The following is a 17,912-nucleotide window of genomic DNA, read 5'->3' as shown; positions in this document are numbered from 1 at the left end:
GGGGTTGTTGGGCTGGAGAAAAGAAGAATAAAGGGGTACTGTATTACCCTCTTCAGCTACTTGAAAGGAGGTTGTAACAAGGTGGGCATCAGTCTCTTTTACCAAATTACAAGTGACAGGATGAGAGGAAATGGATGCAAGTTGTCCCAGGGGAAGTTAAGAAGAGATATTAGGAAAAAAAGTCTTCACTAAAAGGGTGGTCATGCATTGGAAGAGGTTGCCCAAGGGAGAGCTGAAATTGCCACACCTGGAACTGTTCATAAGGTGTGTGGATGGGCATATGGGGATATGGTTGAGCAGTGAACATGGTGGTGCTATCTTAACATTTGGACTTTTAACTTTAATGACTATAAAATTCTATGATGCTATGATTTGTGGGTGCATCCCAACAGGGCCCATGGGCATACATATATCCAGCTTGCCCAAGTATTTCCTGACAACTGTCTCACCCATCAAGGGTGTACCTTACTTGCTTCAGACCTTTTCTCTGGTCTCCAGGATGGTGGATTTTTGAAGGACAATTTTTCCAGTACAGACTGAGACAAAGGCAGTATTTATGACCTCAAACTTTTCCATGTCCAGTCTCATTAAAAATGGGACAACATTTTCCTTTCACTTCCCTTTGTCACCTACATACTCATAGAAACCCTTTTTGATGTCTTTCACATTTCATGTCATATTCAACTCAATCTTTGACATTCCTAATCTTATTGCTGCATGCTCAGATAGCGTATCTCTATTTCCTGCCAGGTTACCTGACCTTGCTTCCACCCTCTGTCAGTATACTTTTTTTTTGGTTGAATTTGGCCAGGAGTTCTTTGATCATCCATACAGGCCTCCTGGTATTTTTGTCTGCTCTTTGAGACAAATAGCTCTTGAGATTAGAAGTTATGATAGATTTTCTTAGGCACTTCCCTCAAGGGTTTTATCCTATGGGCCTCTTCCAAGCAGATCTTACACTTCACAGTATTGTCCCTGTAGAAGATATCAGAGTGGTTGAAGTTCCCCATGAAGTCCAGCAAAGTACAAAATAAGGCTTGAAGTTTAAGCAGCAAGATGGAAATACATTGTGTCAGATTTTGCACAGGTGAGCCAAGTACTGTGTTCTTCACTTCTGTTCAGACATACAGTTCTGCTATCATAATGGAATTTAAGTCACTTCAGGGACAATTCTCTGGTTTATTGCACAATTATTAATAAATAAGCATGAGCAGGAAGTAACATCTTTTATTAAATGTGCAAGAAAATGACCAAGAGATTATATAATCAACTAAAATTGAGGACAAAAATCTGCAAGTGTACATCATGTACATAAACGTGTAAATGAATATATGTAAATGAAATATATAAATGAACATAAACATATTTGACATTAAAAGTGTTAGTTAAAATGTTAAAAGTATATGTATGTGGCAGTGGTCACAGGGGTCTTCAGGTGAGGGAAGAGATGAGAATGTTAACTCCATGTTCAGAAGGCTTGATTTATTGCTTTATGATATATATATATTGCATTATAACTACATTAAAAAGAATAGAAGGAAAGGTTTCCACTCAGAAGGCTAGCTAAGAATAGAATGGAATGAATAACAAAGATCTGTGGCTCGGACAGAGAGTCCAAGCTAACTGGTCTGTGGTTGGCCATTAATTGTAAACATTCAAGATGGGCCAATCAAAAATCCACCTGATGCATTCCACAGCAGCAGATAACCATTGTTTACATTTTGTTGCTGTAGCTTCTCAGCTTCTCAGCAGGAAAAAATCCTAATGAAAGGATTTTACTGAAAAGATGTCTGCGACATATGTAGCTAGCCAGAATATAATATAATGAAAATATAATGAATATAATGAATTTTTTCATATAATGAAAAAAATAGTATTGAAATTATTAATACTTAGTATTCAGTGGTTTAAATAGGATTTAAAAATCTAGTACTACACACACTCTCTGGACTAAAGCAAAAGCCTTCAGCAGCTTGAAAGAAGAAGCTGTAAGTTAATGTCTAGTTAGTACAAATGACACCATGCATACTATGCTATTTATTTTTGCCTTTGTTAGTGATACCACAGATTGTCGATAGAGAAGTATTTGGAGCATTAATTGCCTGTTCTTGATTATATAGACTAAAGGCTGGAAATGCAACTCTTTGGTATTACTGTATTCAAAATTATTTTCTGTCTCCCACATTTAGTCTGAATATTACTATTATTCATGCAAAACAGAAATTAGTACAAAAAGAAATCATAGCATCACGTTGTGTAGGACTTATCTAATGCAATGCAGAAATATAAAGCCCACCTCTTCCTAAAAAAGATGGCCAGGACAGACAGATGCCCTATCTCCCTCCAGTTTATAGAAGGGGAGTCTGAACAACTCAGTCAAACATAGCTGATTATATTCTGTACATGCAAAGAGATGGTACTGCTGATCTCATTCCTCCTCAAGCTCACATTTTCCTGTTCTGTACCAAAACATTTGTTGTTTTCAGCCTGTGTATGACCGAAGCCATAACATCTAAGACTGCATAACTGTGAAATTTAAAAAATGCAATTAAAATTGTATTTTGGAACTTCATTGATTTTTTTTTCCCAACAGAATCAAAGCTAATACTCAGAATTGTGCATTTAGTGGAGATAAGGTCAGATGGGGAACTGTTAGGAGGGACAACATAAGAATTTCAATGCTAATTAAGTTAAAGCTCTAGTCAAACATGCAATCAGAAATGTATGAATATTTATATATAATTGTAATTAAACAGTCACATAAACATTGCTTACATAGAGTGGGACAAACACATCTATAATACAAGGCACTTCAAAAGAACAAAACTTACCTGTGAACCCAGGAGCACAATGACAAGAAAAGTGGCCACTTAAATCTGTACAAGTAGCTCCATTTTTGCAAGGTGAACTTGAGCATTCATTAACTTCAACTTCACAGAAGAGTCCTTCATATCCAGGCACACAGGAACAGCTGTAATTATGCAAGTGGTCCTGGCAGAATCCATATTGAGAGCACTGGTTTCCAATGCAGTTGTCTATATCAAGTTCACAAAATGTGCCAGTGTAACCAAGGGGACATATGCACCTGTTATTGAAATGAGAGGAGAGGAGAGGGGAAAAATCCAGCTAAATCACTAGCCTGGAATATATAGGTCAATTATCACTAATAACATTAACAATACTCTGCCTTTAAATTACCCACAAATGAATCACAATTTTTTTTTCCATCTTCTTTCCTTACCTTTAATTAGTCACTAAGTAACTTCATTTCACATGCACTGCTAGCAATAATTAAATTAAAATCTTAGCTATTTACATTGGAAAAACTAGGAGCTATATTCATATTAAGCTTCAAATGAAAATACTGAAAGATAAAACTCTTATAAATATGAGTATTATGCATTTTAATTGTTTTTTATGAAAAAAATTGTTAGCTGCTACAGTATCTCTAGGAATAAGAAATATTACAACCTATTTGGATATAAAATCAGTACAAAAGTGCTTTATTCTTGGCAACAAAAGTTATAATTTCTGTCTAACAAAAGAAAAAGTATCTATAAAATGCTATAGATATTTTTCAGTATATTTTTATAGAAATTTTTCAGAGTATTTTTTTCCAAAATTTAGACAGACGTCTAAATCATGTAAGGCTGGAGATGACTTTTTCATGGCTACCCTTTCTACCTTTTTGTTTTCTTTTTCTGTATGAATGAAAACAAATCTGAATTATCTCATAGCTGACCCCCATCTCATAAAATTAGAAAATCCCTTGTACTTGGCAATATATTCTTAGATTGAGTCTCCCCTCCCCTCCCCTGTCCAGAGGTGTCCTCACACATGAGGTAATTTTACTATAATACATCCAGAAGATGGAAAGAACTAGCAAGTTAAAGAAGCCTTGATTATAGTAATTTTCTCCACTGATCCATCTGGCAGAAAGAGTATTTTCTCCTTTATTTTTAACACAAGTGAATGCCCATGTAGCTCTTTGCTTCTGTCCTTGTTTACAGTGCCTGCATTTTTTATGGTAGACATATGGAAACTAAATCAGGAGCTGTGTGCCTTGGAGTACAGCTAATGGACACCAACTGCTGATGGGCTTTTAGTCCATGGACCAAAATAGAGCTTGCTTGAAGTAAGCCCTCCATTACTCATTCAGTGTGGTTGTGAGTCCTTCATCACTACCATTTTTGCTCTACAGATCCATTGCTACTGCAGTAATGACTCAAGTATAAATATCTGTTGTATTCTGTCTTCCAGCCTCAGTCATTTAGTACATGAGAAATCTCTACCTTCTCTTGAGAGCTTCTCACACAAGTTGATTCTGTTTCTCATTTTTAAGGGAATGCAGTACACAAAAATATCATACCAATTTTACTGTGCTGATTTTGGATGGTGTAGAGTTAATCTTCACAGTGGCTAGTACTCATATTCTCTTGGACTTAATACACTGTTTTGGATTTATGCTGGAAACAGAGTTGTTAATATAGAGATGTTTTCGTTATTGCTGAGCAGGGCTGACACAGAGCCAAGGCCTTTTCTACTTTTTGCACTTCCACACTGGTGAGGAAGTTGGGGCTGCATGGGAGGTTGGGAGGAGACATAGCCTGGACAGGTGACACAAACTGACCTAAGGGATATTCCTGACCATGGGACATCATGCTCAGTATATCAAGTAGAGGGAAGGAAGAAAAAGTGAGGGACATTTTGACTCATGGCATTTGTCTTCTGAAGTAGATGTTATGTGTGATGAGCCCCTACCCTCCAAGAGATGGCTGAACACCTGCATGCCCATGGGAAGCAGTGAATTCATTCCTTGTTTTGCTTTGCTTGTGTGCATGGCTTTTGCATTTCCAATTAAACTGTCTTATTCTCAACCCATGAGTTTTCTAACTTTTACCCTTCCAATTCTCTTCTCCATCCTGCTGGTGCAGGAGTGAGTGAGTGACTGCATTGGGCTTGGCTGCAGGTGGTGTTAGACAATTATATGTATAACTAAATATAAATTTTGACTTGCATAAAATTTCATTATGCATAAACATTAAAAGCAGGTGTGCTTTTAGCTACCTTTAGTTGCACATTTTCTGAATCTATCTCCAATAATATGGTAAACAACCAGACATATAAATCTTTCTGGTGCAGTTAATCACTTTATTGTCTTTTTTTTTTTACAGTAACAATTAGTGTGTGCACCGTAAAAATGTAACTATTCGATCATTCTTTGAAAATATGGCTATTATCATTAGCATTGAATGGAAAATTTAACTTAGAGCTCTCCTTAAGAAAAACTTGAGGATGAAGAATTTTCTGTCCTTTCCTGACTATTACTAGTTGTATAGCTTATCTTCAGAGACCACAGAAGAGCTACACAGAAACAGATGTGATGTAGAATCTTCTCGTTTAGGTTTCATACTTCTGATTCCATACTACAAGCAATGATGTCATGAATTTTTCAGATGTCAATATATTTTTCAGTGCTTTGGTGTCTGAAGAAATCAATAACAGCTAAGAATGAAATGCACTTTGTTTTTCCTAGCAAAATTATACCTAGATGTCTTTTAATTTAGTACAGGTCATCTCCTACAACAGTGTACTTAAGTGCTGTGTTGTTGTTATTATTATTATTATTATCATTATTATTATCATTACTACTATTACTACTACTACTATATTTTTATTACAATTCAATTTCTTTTTATTATCTTCAGCAGTACTAAAATACTGAGCATGATATCAGAAGTTTTGAGACATGGATTGATTTTCAGTCTTATTTGCTTTAAAGCGTGAATGTTTCTCTATGATAAATAAAAGAAAAAAATTGTATACAGATATATACAATACCAGAATTTCCATTTGTAAGTATATTTCTAGCTCAGGGAACTTGCATTTTGTCCTTATCAGAGGGATGACCTCAGCAGAGAGGCTCAGTCTCTCCATGGTCTGTCTGGGTGTCATTCCTTGTGCAGGAGTCAGTAGCTCCTCCCTCTCCTGCTCCAGCTTCAGCTCTGGGATGGCCTGTCTGGGGGGTGTGGGTGTGTGTGTGTGTGAGATCTCCCAGCAGAGACCAGGAAATGCTAATGACACCTCTCCATCTTCTTTCTTAAGGGGAACTAAAATGTCAGCCTTACAGAATGGAGAAGAGTGAAAGCAGAAGCATGGCACCAGAGAACAGCATATAAAAAAGTTTTGTGTTATTATTAATGGGAATAACAATACTTTCTTAGCTTCACATATGTCCTTTCATCCACAGCAAAATTTTGAGGGTAAGAGTTACTTAAAGAGAAAACAAATACCTCAGTGCTTTTGCTGCAAACATGGATTTTAGTAGTGAGTAGCAAACACAAGTCATTTGAGGATCACTGTGCTCCCACATATATCATGCAGATGATTGTATGTTACTACTCCAGAGCCTGAACATTGTTAATGTCACAAGGTAATTTGATATACTTGTGAAATAAATGTTTAGTGGAGATGCTAAGACAGGTATGGAATTTAGTCTAGGAAGGAATGTGTTGCTAAAATGAGAATGGTTATGGCAGAGATGCAATGTATTTCTACCAACTTTTTATCACTAAAGGTCTCAAACAGCAGATATGTGGGCAAATTGGCTGGTGCTGGTTTGTCCAGGCAGTGAAGCTGTCAAGCTATCACCACAGGCTGCCTGCACTAAAGATGTAGTGTGACTTGGGTTATTGAGTAAATAATCATGTACATTGAATGAATCTTTAAAATGACTGCAAAAAACGAAAGACCAGACTGAAGACATGTCTATGGTAACCTGTGCTGGGAGATGACCTTGCTATTTTCTGTATTGATACAAGAGGCATATAGGAGCACTGAAGCCTGGAATCCCTCTACTTTATTTTCTTAATATTTATCATTCTTTTATATATATACATATATATATATATATATGTTTATTAGTATTTGTCCAAGTGTATTAGCTGCAATTATTCAGTATTAATTATCCCTTTTTGCCATTGAAATGTGAACTGCACACACATAAGTGGTTGAAAAGGTTATTTAGTTTCACTTTGACTTTTTATGTGCATCTATATTCTCTACAGAAAAGCTGTTGTATAACTCATTGCATAGGTATTCCCTAAGAATTTGTGACATATATTCACCCATCTTCTGGAGTTGTACAAGTGAGGAAAAGTATTTATTCTCTTTCTCTAGTGGAAGAAGCCTATTATTGCTGCAGAAAACTGTGTATATCACAGTACTAACTTTATATGGCACTGTCAACTAGGTCCTCCAGTCAAATTGTATATATAGTATAGTATGAATAAACTTGTAAAAAGAAAATTAGATTAAAAAAATATTCTAATCAAACAGCTTCATTTACCCAGCTGGAGGAAAATGGAAAAAGTCAAGGATGAATAAAATAATAGGAACTTTAAATTTTGTGATTCTCAGAAATTACCTAAATTATATTTACTTTTCACAATCTTGCTGGCATCATGCAAAAAAGTGTTTCATATTCTAAACCATTTTACTCTACAATGTATCACTTTACTCTTTTGTATGGAGATTAGTTAATTATTTAATTGTGTGCACTGAAATTTGAATACTGAACACTGAAGAATGTATTGGCAATTCAAGTTTTACCATACACCAAACTTAATTTCTTAATGAGACATTTTCCTGCATAAAAACTAATGAAATGTTGATGTCAGAGCTATAGTTATTGACTAAAATACATTTTTGAAATATATTAGTTCATCATTACTTTTTAAACAGTGGTAAATACTGCAATATAGTTTCAACATTCTCAGTCCTTCTTGCTGGACTTTTCTGGGTTGTGATAAATGTAACACTTCATCTGAACACGCTGGACTGAAGAAATGGGAAACAGGACAGGTAATGGAAACTACACCGAGTTTTAAATTGGGTGTTTTCACTCTGTTGTTCCTTTCCACTGAATAGACAATAGTAAAGTATCTACTGTTATTGTCTTATTTCAGTTAGGATCTTGGTTGTCCAAAATTGATAAGAAAAAATTTACAAGGGTGAGAAAATCAGAGTAATAAATTTCTGCTTGGATTTCAAAACAGGAGGTTATACTCCTCAAAGGTCTCTCTCATTTTAATTATTCATTAAATGCTTCTCATTGAGGCATATTAAATCAGTTCTCTCTCTTCTCCTATGCAGAACACAATCAAACAATGCAGGTTCTTTAGAAGAGAAAAATTATTATTCTTTTCTTTGTAATCTAGAAACATTTTCTGTTTACTGAGGTAATGAATCTTATCTGTTGTTTTTTCTCTCACATATATGTAACCAAAGGTCAAGAGATTCTTTTGGCATGTGGATGCAATTACTCTATTGCATGGTATCTGCCAGATTCATATTGACAGCTGCACCATCAACCCAGTGGCAAGAGCAGCAATTCTTTGAAGTTATCATTTTAAACACATGCTGATTGACTTACTTCATGGTATCGCAAACAGCACAGACCCAGCTGGCAGTGCAACAATTAATTTGAATTAATTACAGGTTTTGTGTCACTGTGATTGGGGCCACTTTAGTTGTAAGAAAAGGCTCACTAAACCAAAGGAGTAAAACTCTTAAGACTTACTGTAATTATGAGGATCTTAGTATGCAGCCTTGCTGAGAATTACACTGTATGAAAGTTTAAAACTCCCCCTCCTTCATTTAGAGCAATTCCCCAATCTGAACTCAAAGGAAATACTTTGCATATAGATAAATATACCTCTAGGTGACACTACAGTCTAGAACAGTTTTTCAAAATGGGAAAAGAAAAAGAACATGCCATGGTAAGGAGACAAAAAGCTAGAAACATTTCCTTCAGTTGACAGCTTATTTCCCATCTGGAAAAATAAAAAAATGATGGCTTGCAAAATAAGATCTTACAGGAGGGGGATGCTCCTGAATCAAAGGTGGGTATTTTCTATGATTTCCTAGTGTAAGCTTTATATATCAAGCTACCACTAAAAAAATACATTATGACCAAAATTTAATAATCTAAAATTTAAGATTTCTTAACTAGGAGAAAGGTCTAGAGTTTTATAGTAATTTTATGTAAATAAAATCTAATATATATAAAATTTTGGCATATCTTTATCTTCTGCACTCAGAGAGATTTTGAATCGCTGTAATAGTTATAAAAATGGATCTCTGTAGAGTTCTTAATGGCACTTATAAATTTGATTCTCCATATATTCTGCTGACAGTTCTCTTATGTCTTCCTGAAACTAATTTGCATCAAATACAGCTCCTGATAAATACTTTGATTAAAAAATATACTCATTTTAGGACAGAAATGCAATTAAACTCTTCAGAAAAGGTGTAGGCACTTATATGCAGCATTTTCTCTTATATTTTGTTTTTTAATCATGTATTGGAAAGGAGAAATTGGTTTTGTCTCATTTGCTAACAATAACTTGGCAAATATCATTCTTTTTAGGGCAGGCATAATTTAGGTATTTTAAAAAATGCTTCACTGTCATTGAGAAACAACCACGCTCTCTCAACAAAGCAGATATTATAGAGTAAACATGTTACACTTTGTCATGACAAAATAGCCAGTTGTGGTTTTTTGGGGTCAAGTTCTCTGCTAAGAAAACTGACTGTCTGAGATTCAGATCTTAATGGTGTATTTTTCCGTTCCTTAGATAAACAGACTGATCCGTCAATATAATTTGTCTTTCAATGACTGAAAAAGTAAGAATTAAGTGCTTGCTGTGAGTAAACTGAGTCTGGATTAACAAGTAAAATCAAAAGTTCTTTATTACCAGATGTCTTCAGAACCACTAATTTCTCAGTAAATGCTAGCGGATTTTGTAACATAAACATAGCTTTGTACTTCTATCAGAATTCTATTCCTGATAAAGAAAAGAAAGCCACAGATTTAACAGTTAAATAAGGTGCAATATATGGTCCAGTATAATTTGATACAAGAGTTGCCTGCAAAGTGGAAAAAGGAAGGATGTTTACTTTGTAAGGATTCTTTGACAAAAACTCCTTTAACTCTGATATACTGAGAATCAATAATTTTTCACCATTTGTGTGCCTGTTTAGTGATTTCGGTTAATTTTACAAAAGATACTTTGAAAACAGAACTGAAATTGAAGACATCTTTAATTGCTTCTATTTCTATCTTGTGCACAATTGCAATCTTTTCTAAGTAGAAACATTAAAGCATACTAATTACAGTGCTTCTAAATAGAGCATGGCACAGCATAGAATAATGTCTTTCAAAATACATTTACAGATATTATGGAGAAGTTTTATTTATTCTGGATTTTGTAGAGGAAAAATAAATAATTCAAGTCAGATAGTTGAATTCTGTTTATTGAAGAAAACCTTTCCTATTTATTTTTTCAACATATTTTATAAAATCTCATTTTAAATAACTTCAGCATGTTACAGTTCACTAAGGAGAACACATAATTTATGTTTCTTTTAATAACTGAAATGATAATAAATTATCATTCAAATTTTTGTAAGACACTTTGTGACAGAGTCCAGGCTCAAAAAGTGTTTGCCACTTAAAAAAATTAGATTATTTGTTCATGTGAGATTCTGCATAGCTGGTTTAACTTCTTTGACCAGCAAAGAGGAATATTTGTGATTCCTTCCTACAACGCTTCAGAATACACAGTTTTACTGAATGCACCTCTATGTGCATTCTTTATGAAAATTTGTATTCCATGGCATTTTTTAACATGAAAATTATATTAGTGCACCAACAACACCTTTTGTAATTCTTTCTGAAAGTCAAAATATCTTCATATGGCATAAAACAATTTATGAAGGCTTGCACAGATAGCAACATTTTAGTACCTGTATTTATTAATTCCATCTTCACATGTGGCTCCATGTTGGCACTGGTTTATCTCACAGTCATTAATATTCTCAAGGCATGTGTTTCCAGTCCATCCAAGGGCACAGATACAGTGAGATCTCTGATTTTCTTCATCGTAGAAGCAACTACCTCCATTTTCACATACCTGAAGATAGGAATTACAAATATGCTGTGTTGGGTTTTATGGTCAAGTTCTGGTAGTGGAGGGAGTGCTATTGAGCTGTTTTCTCTGAAAAGCTGCCAGAAGCTGCTCCCATGCCTGACAGATGCCAGCCAGCTCCAGGATGGACATACTGCTGGCCGAGGTCAAGCCCCTCAATGATGGTGGTAGAGCCTTGGGGTAACAGATTAAGAAGAAGGAAAACACTTATTTCACAGAAGTGCAGCCAGAGAAGAGCGAGCAGAGAGAGAATACATGAGAGGAACAGCTCTGCAGACACCAAGGTCAGAGCAGAAGGAGGGGCAGGAGGTGCTCCAGGCCCCAGAGCTGAGATTCCCCTGCAGCCCCTGGTGCAGCCCATGGTGAGGCAGCTGTGCCCCTGCAGCCCATGGAGGGCTATGGGGATGCAGAGATCCACCTGCAGCCCTTGGAGGAGATCTACACGAGAGCAGGTAGATGCCCAAAAGAAGGTTGTAACCCTATGGGAGACACATGATGGATCAGCCTGTTCTTGAAGGATTGCATCCTGTGGAAGGGACCCACACTGTAACAGATCAGGAAGAACTATAGCCCTTGTGAAGGGCTCACACTGGAAAAGTTTGTGGAGGACTGTCTCCCATGGGAAGGAACCTACTGTGGAAGGGGAAGGACTCCTCTCCCTGAGGAGGAAGTGGGGGCAAAGCTGAAGTGTGATGAACTGACCATAACTCCCATTCCTCATATCCCTGCACCGCTGTAGGGAGGAGGAGGTAAAAAATGGGAATAACATTAAAGCCAGGAAGGAGAACGGAAGGCTGGAAGGTGCTTTTGTTTTACTTCTAATTATCCTGCTCTGATTTTGTTAGGAATAAATTCAACTATTTTCCATAAGTGAAATCTCTTCTGCATGTGATAGTAATCATTAAGTGATCTGTCCCTATCCTTATATCAACTTATAATCAATTTTCTCTCCCCTGTTCAGTTGCAGAGGGCACTGATGGAATGGTTTCAATGAGCACCTGGCATCTAGCCTGGGTCAACCTGCCACATATATAAAGAGTTTTTCTTTACCTATTGGATTTTTTTTTTCCCCCAAAGAGTTTAATGGAATAAGCCATTGGTAATAGATACGGTTATTTATTCTTTTTATGTTGTAATACTAAAAAGATACATCTCCAAGGACCTAAAATACTGAATGTTATTAAATCAATATATCAATTTATTGTTTAGTCGCCAAAATGCATTTGTGTTTTAATTTAACAGTAACATTTTTACAACTGCCCTTAAAATGTGCTTGTTTTAGGAGGGACAATAATGAACTAGACTGGTTTTTTTTCATTGAGAGAGTAAAGCAATTGTTCCTATGTTGTATAATTTAGCTTAACACATGTCTATCAGGAAAATACTGATTTTTTTCTTTCATTTTAATTATAATGCTGATTCAATCTGTCCTTGAATCTTCATATGTTTATAAATTACATCTATGCTGTGGGAAAATCAGAAGCTGCTTTATTTTCAATTTGCAGATACTGAAAGATTGATAAATTTAGACTGGAACAGCTTTTTTCCTTTTTGCTTTTAATTGCTAATATTACTTACTAAATCAGTATTTCCTGTATTCTTCAAAAATTACAGAAAATTATAAGTCTGAATTAATGCTCCTTTCCTCATTTTACTTTTTAGGCTTCATTTTCATTTCCATTTCCATGAAAATTTTGCCAGTACGAAGACAGATAACTACATATTCATTCCAAAGCAATTAAGACTCCTCCTTCTAATCAATTGGTTTTTAAAGAAAATGGTGTCTAGAATATGACTTAATGCACTAGTACTTCAGTTTGATTGAGTCTGAATCTCTTTAAAATGTCATTAAGATTTGTAATAATAACAGTCCTTGGCAGAAATATTTAAATATTCATTTGTCTTTGATTAAGTTTTAAATTGACCTTAAAATGGAGAGATTTTTGTTATGCTCCCTGTACTGAATTTTAGATTTACCCTGGGATGCTTATTCATTATAACAACATATTGAAGGAAAATGCACTTCAACGTAAATGCATTCAACGTAAACCCCTTCTATGGTATGGGAATTGTTATTATTTATTCTTTTTATGTGTTTTCTTACTTTTGTGTTTATGTTTTTGCTGGATTTTATCCTGATGCTTACTATTTTCTCAAAGCTCAAATAGGTCAAATAAGCTCATACTCAAGAAAATCACCCAGAAAAGTCTTAGGCAATTAAGACAAATATTTCAATATTGCCACATTATGTTTAATTTATTCTTATGTCATTTTGATACTTTATACTGTGAAGACAGGTGCCACCCTTTAAGATGTTAGTGTAATCTAAGGATTTAAATTGAAATGAAAGCTATGGAATGTATTTAAATACAAATCTTATGTTTCAACAGACCATAAACAGGTCTATTCTTGTCAGTCTGACCATCATACTTCTGTCTACGGCAAGTACTTTAACAAAAATCTGCCTTTTTATGTAGTTGTGATAAAATGTAAGAATCACTTTCTTCCAAAATCAACCAGCAGACTTTATTTCAGCTAGGAAATATAATTAGACCTTAGAGGATTTTATTCTTCTCCTATCTTTCCTTTGCAGGAATTGAGGGATATAACTGTATGTCCGTCTCTTCTCTAAGTATCACATGTTGTCAAATGCTCAAAATAAGGCAGTAATCATTATTTCCAACCCCTCTTTCATCTTAAATTTCATGGAATTCTCTTCAGTTTGAAGGAAACTGCAGTTTACATAGATAAATAACCAGACACATATGTGTATTTTCCCCCAAGCGTACAATTTTACTATAGTCTTCAGGTTTTATTATTGAACAGTCAATTGTCCCTGAGTATTCAAATTTTTCCAGATGTGCAATTTTATTTAATCTGACCTATATTCTTTCCTAGACTGGTGGTACGCTAAGCAAGTAGATAAAATGTTTGTCTTAAAAATATTGAAAACAGAAACGGCCTTACTTTTACAGATGAGGAAACTTTGTAAATTTGTATATAAGGGCCAGAACAAACATGGAAGTGGCAGCTCCTCTAAACACTAAATATGTACTAAGTATATACATATTTCCATTGAAAAAGTTGGAACTATGGTCTTGACTGCAAATGCAACATGGGATCATGGCTCATAAAAAGAGAAAATTTTCAAGTAAAATATGCAAATGGGGCTCCATAAATTTCAGTATTATAAAGGTGTAGATAGACTCTGAGAAGAACTTTCACATTTGGTTTAGTTCCTAACTCATATGGGAATTATTTTTGACAAACCAAGTTGATGTCTGCTAAGCAAGTCTGTTTACATCTTAAAACTGAAAAGAGAATGAAAAATAATTGTAAAGTAGTTTTTAATTCCTATTCCTTATTTCCTTTTAAAAACAATAACTATTGGTCAATATCTTGCAGTTCCCATAGTTTATGGCTGCACTTTAGAATTTTTCATAGTAAGAGCTAAAGAAAACAATGATTTTTTAAGATTGTTGACAGAATCTTGAAAAATAAGTGTTTTAAGGGAAGCAATAAAATTCTTAAGATGTAGCTGTACTCACTAAAAATAATCACACACAGAATCATAGAATTAAGGCTGAAAAATATGTTCAGGATCATTGAATCCGAAACTTGATCAAACACCACTATGTCAGCTAAACTGTAACATTAAGTCTCACATCCACTTGTTTTTTGAGCACCTCCAGGGATGGTGGCTCCACCACCTCCCTGGGCAGAGGGAGGTGGTGGAGCCCAAAGTTTAACAGTCCTTTCTGTGGAAAAATTCTCCCTGGTATCCAGCCTTAACCTCCTCTGGCACAGCTTGAGGCTGTGTCCTCTTGTCCTGTCACTGGTTTCCTGGGAGAAGAGGCTGACCCCCACATGGCTACAACCTCCTTTCATGTAGTTGTAAAGAGTGAGAAGGTCTCCCCTGAGACTCTTTTTCCAGCCTAAACAGCCTCACTTGCCTGAGCTGCCTCACATAAGACTTATTTTCAGACCCTTCACCAGCTTTGTTGCCTTTTTCTGGACACCCTCTGACACCTCAATATTTTTAATGAAGTGAGGGGCCCAGAACCTCTTAGGATGCCTCTTCATTTGTGATTGTTTGGGTCACAGGTGGACTTTCCTGTGTATATAAACAGGTATGTAAAACTATTCAGGGATGCGGTGCCTCCATCACTGGAGGTTTTTAAAATGTGATTTATAATCTAACCAAGGCTTTCTTTTCCATGAAATGTTGGACTAGATGGTCTTATGAGATTCCTTCCTACCTGGGCTGTTTTACAGTTCTGTGATTCTGTTACTTAGGCCTATCATGTTGCACTACAGTTATTTGTTATTATGAGTGGTCTTATCAATTCTCTATGAGATCCTGTTAATAAAAAACACTAAAATTTGTAGCATGCATTGAGTATTCAAATGGAAAAAATGATTTTTTTTTTTAATTCCTCTTCATGTCTACCTGAGTATATTACAGAAGAAAAGGTGTTATACCACAAAATGGCTAAATTTGGTCCTGATGGAAGTCACTAATTTAAAGATGAAAAAATTTTTATTTATTTAGAGTTCTTTCATAATTCTTGGTCCAGAACAAGCAGGCATTATCTTGATTAAAAAGTTAAGATTCAATTTTAAACTTTAAAGGAAGATATCCCCTCTTAATCTGTTCACCTCAATTTTTTTAATATTTGTTTGAAAAAAAAGAAATTAAATGCAGCACAACACAACAAGTAGTGCACTACTTGTTGGGCTGGGAAGGAGAAAACCAAACCCTAATGCATTAATATCATTATATATTTATACAGAGATAGAAGAGCCCCACTTAATTAGATCTATTTTCTGTTCAATAAGAAAATATTACAAATAGTAGCATGCTTTTCAATCTATTTTTCTGAATACAGAGCTAAAGCAGTTCAGCATAACAGAGATACCACTGAAAATGTAAATAAATGAAAGGATGCAAAAATGTATACTTATTTTCTATCCACAAAAAATAAATTAAGAATTAAATGCTGAATTATGAAATTTATTGACTAATACTAATCTTTAATTTCAAATTATTGTTTACACTATTTCAGAAATGCACTAAAATATTTGTTTGAATACAGCCTTTTGTTTTTTCCAAGAAGGAAATTATATCATTTTAATGACGTGTAAGCTAAGAAAACAGGTAAACTCAAGTATATAAATCCATTATTTTATTTTCTATTCTTTTTCCCATTAGAAAATCTACTAATTATTCACATTATGCCCAAATCAAGCATCTCATATGGTAAGTGTATATTGGTACATATATATATTCACATGTATATATATAATTACTTTTTTCCCATATGACATTTATTATAGTCTTTGAAATGTTTGTATGAATAAATTAAATATGTCTGTGGGATTTTAAGTGAATATTACAGTAAAACGTTTTACTAGCTCCTGTCAGCATCCTTGGCACACCATCACTTCCATGCTGACTAGCCTTAATGATGAATGCACCATTATGATGCTATGCCGTGTACCTGCCAATATATTTGCACTCAGTATGACACTTTAAATCATAAAAATGTTAAAATTTACCAGATGTTGAACAATTTAAGTATAAACCTTTGAGCTGGTGAGTTTTTCAGTGCTATATTTCATGTTCACTAATAAGTGTCCACTCATGGACTTGAAGGTGACATAAATATTGATTGTTCTTTGTAAATATGTTACTTACTAATCATAGTATATTTTTATGGTGCATATATTTCAATAAAAGAATTGATAAAGCCTGTAAAACACTTATTATCATGTTTGTGTACTGGTTTGGAAGGCTAAATAGCATTATGTACAGAGCTTTTAAAATAGCTATCATAATAAAAAGTGCAACAGTATTTAGGTTTAACCTATACCGAAATCTCACAGTCCACCCTAATATGAATGAATCCTTCCCAAATGCAATTTAAAAGGTCATAAAGGATTGTGAGAAGGATACAACAAATACATTTCTTCTACAAAACTTTGAAAGTGTAAAAGTAATTTTCATTTCCCTATGATGTGAGCATTGAAGAGTAACTTGCAGGGCAAATTTGGATTTTTCTAACAGCCTTTTCATCTCCCATTGCAGTGTAATTAGTCATGCCTTTTTGTTGTTGAATATAATTTGTTATTTTTTGTTTGTAATGAAAATGAAACTTCTATAATTCTTTCTGTGCATTGCTGTACCATCAGCCCTCTATCTGGTAACTTTTAAACATATGAAAGAATTCAAAGAGATTTTGCCTAAAGTTCTTCAAGTTTCAGAATACAGCAGAAGCAAGTAGGGGACAGAAGGAGACATCAGTGACAAAACCTATAAAGAACAAGAAAGGCAGAGCTCAGACATTACATGGTTTGTTGGACAGTGACCAGACTAGTCAGATCATGCACTTTTAAATGCATATGTTTCACAGGAAAAGGAAAATTAGCATGAGAATATTTCAAGACTGAGTACTGTGTTTAGGAAACCAGTGCAAAATGAGGCTTCATCAGCTCACTGCTATTAAAATAAGTTGTTTGATTTTCCAAAAAAATGCTGGGGGGAATATATCACTTTATCCTACCTCTGTGTTTCCAATACATGGTGATAAACATGTGTAATTAAATCCATGAGATTTATCCATACACACTGCTCCTGGGGCACAGCTTATATTGTTGAATAAGCAGGCATCAATATCGAGTTCACATCTTTCACCTTCAAAACCTGCACCACAAAGAGAATGTTTAATCACAGTTCATTCAGAATATTGACATTATGTCTGTTCAGGGTGTTAGCAGTTAACACCACTCTAGTAGAGTTATTTGGCAGTTTTATTTTGTGAACAAAGAGAAAAAGTGCTTTTCTTCATAAAAAATGTTCACTGCATTTGTTGACATACAGTGCTATTTTTATGGTGCTATTTCTTAACAGAAATATTTGGA

At 34.7% G+C, this 17,912-nt stretch overlaps 1 protein-coding gene across 1 annotated transcript in view; it reads right to left on the bottom strand.

The window, feature by feature from the left end:
• Positions 1 to 17,912, bottom strand: part of EYS (eyes shut homolog) — a 797,164-nt gene that overhangs the window by 689,895 nt on the left and 89,357 nt on the right. Inside the window, exons 8-10 of the mRNA XM_054514337.1 lie at positions 17,555 to 17,694; positions 10,810 to 10,976; positions 2,832 to 3,085 (exon numbers count right to left, since the gene is read on the bottom strand). Of these exons, the coding sequence (XP_054370312.1) occupies positions 2,832 to 3,085; positions 10,810 to 10,976; positions 17,555 to 17,694 (561 nt within the window). The remainder of the gene's footprint in view (positions 1 to 2,831; positions 3,086 to 10,809; positions 10,977 to 17,554; positions 17,695 to 17,912) is intronic.

This window comes from Molothrus ater, chromosome 3, assembly GCF_012460135.2.
Source record: "Molothrus ater isolate BHLD 08-10-18 breed brown headed cowbird chromosome 3, BPBGC_Mater_1.1, whole genome shotgun sequence".
Lineage (NCBI taxonomy): Eukaryota > Metazoa > Chordata > Aves > Passeriformes > Icteridae > Molothrus > Molothrus ater.
Note: the sequence above shows the minus strand (reverse complement) of the source record. Positions and strands in the feature narration are given on the sequence as shown.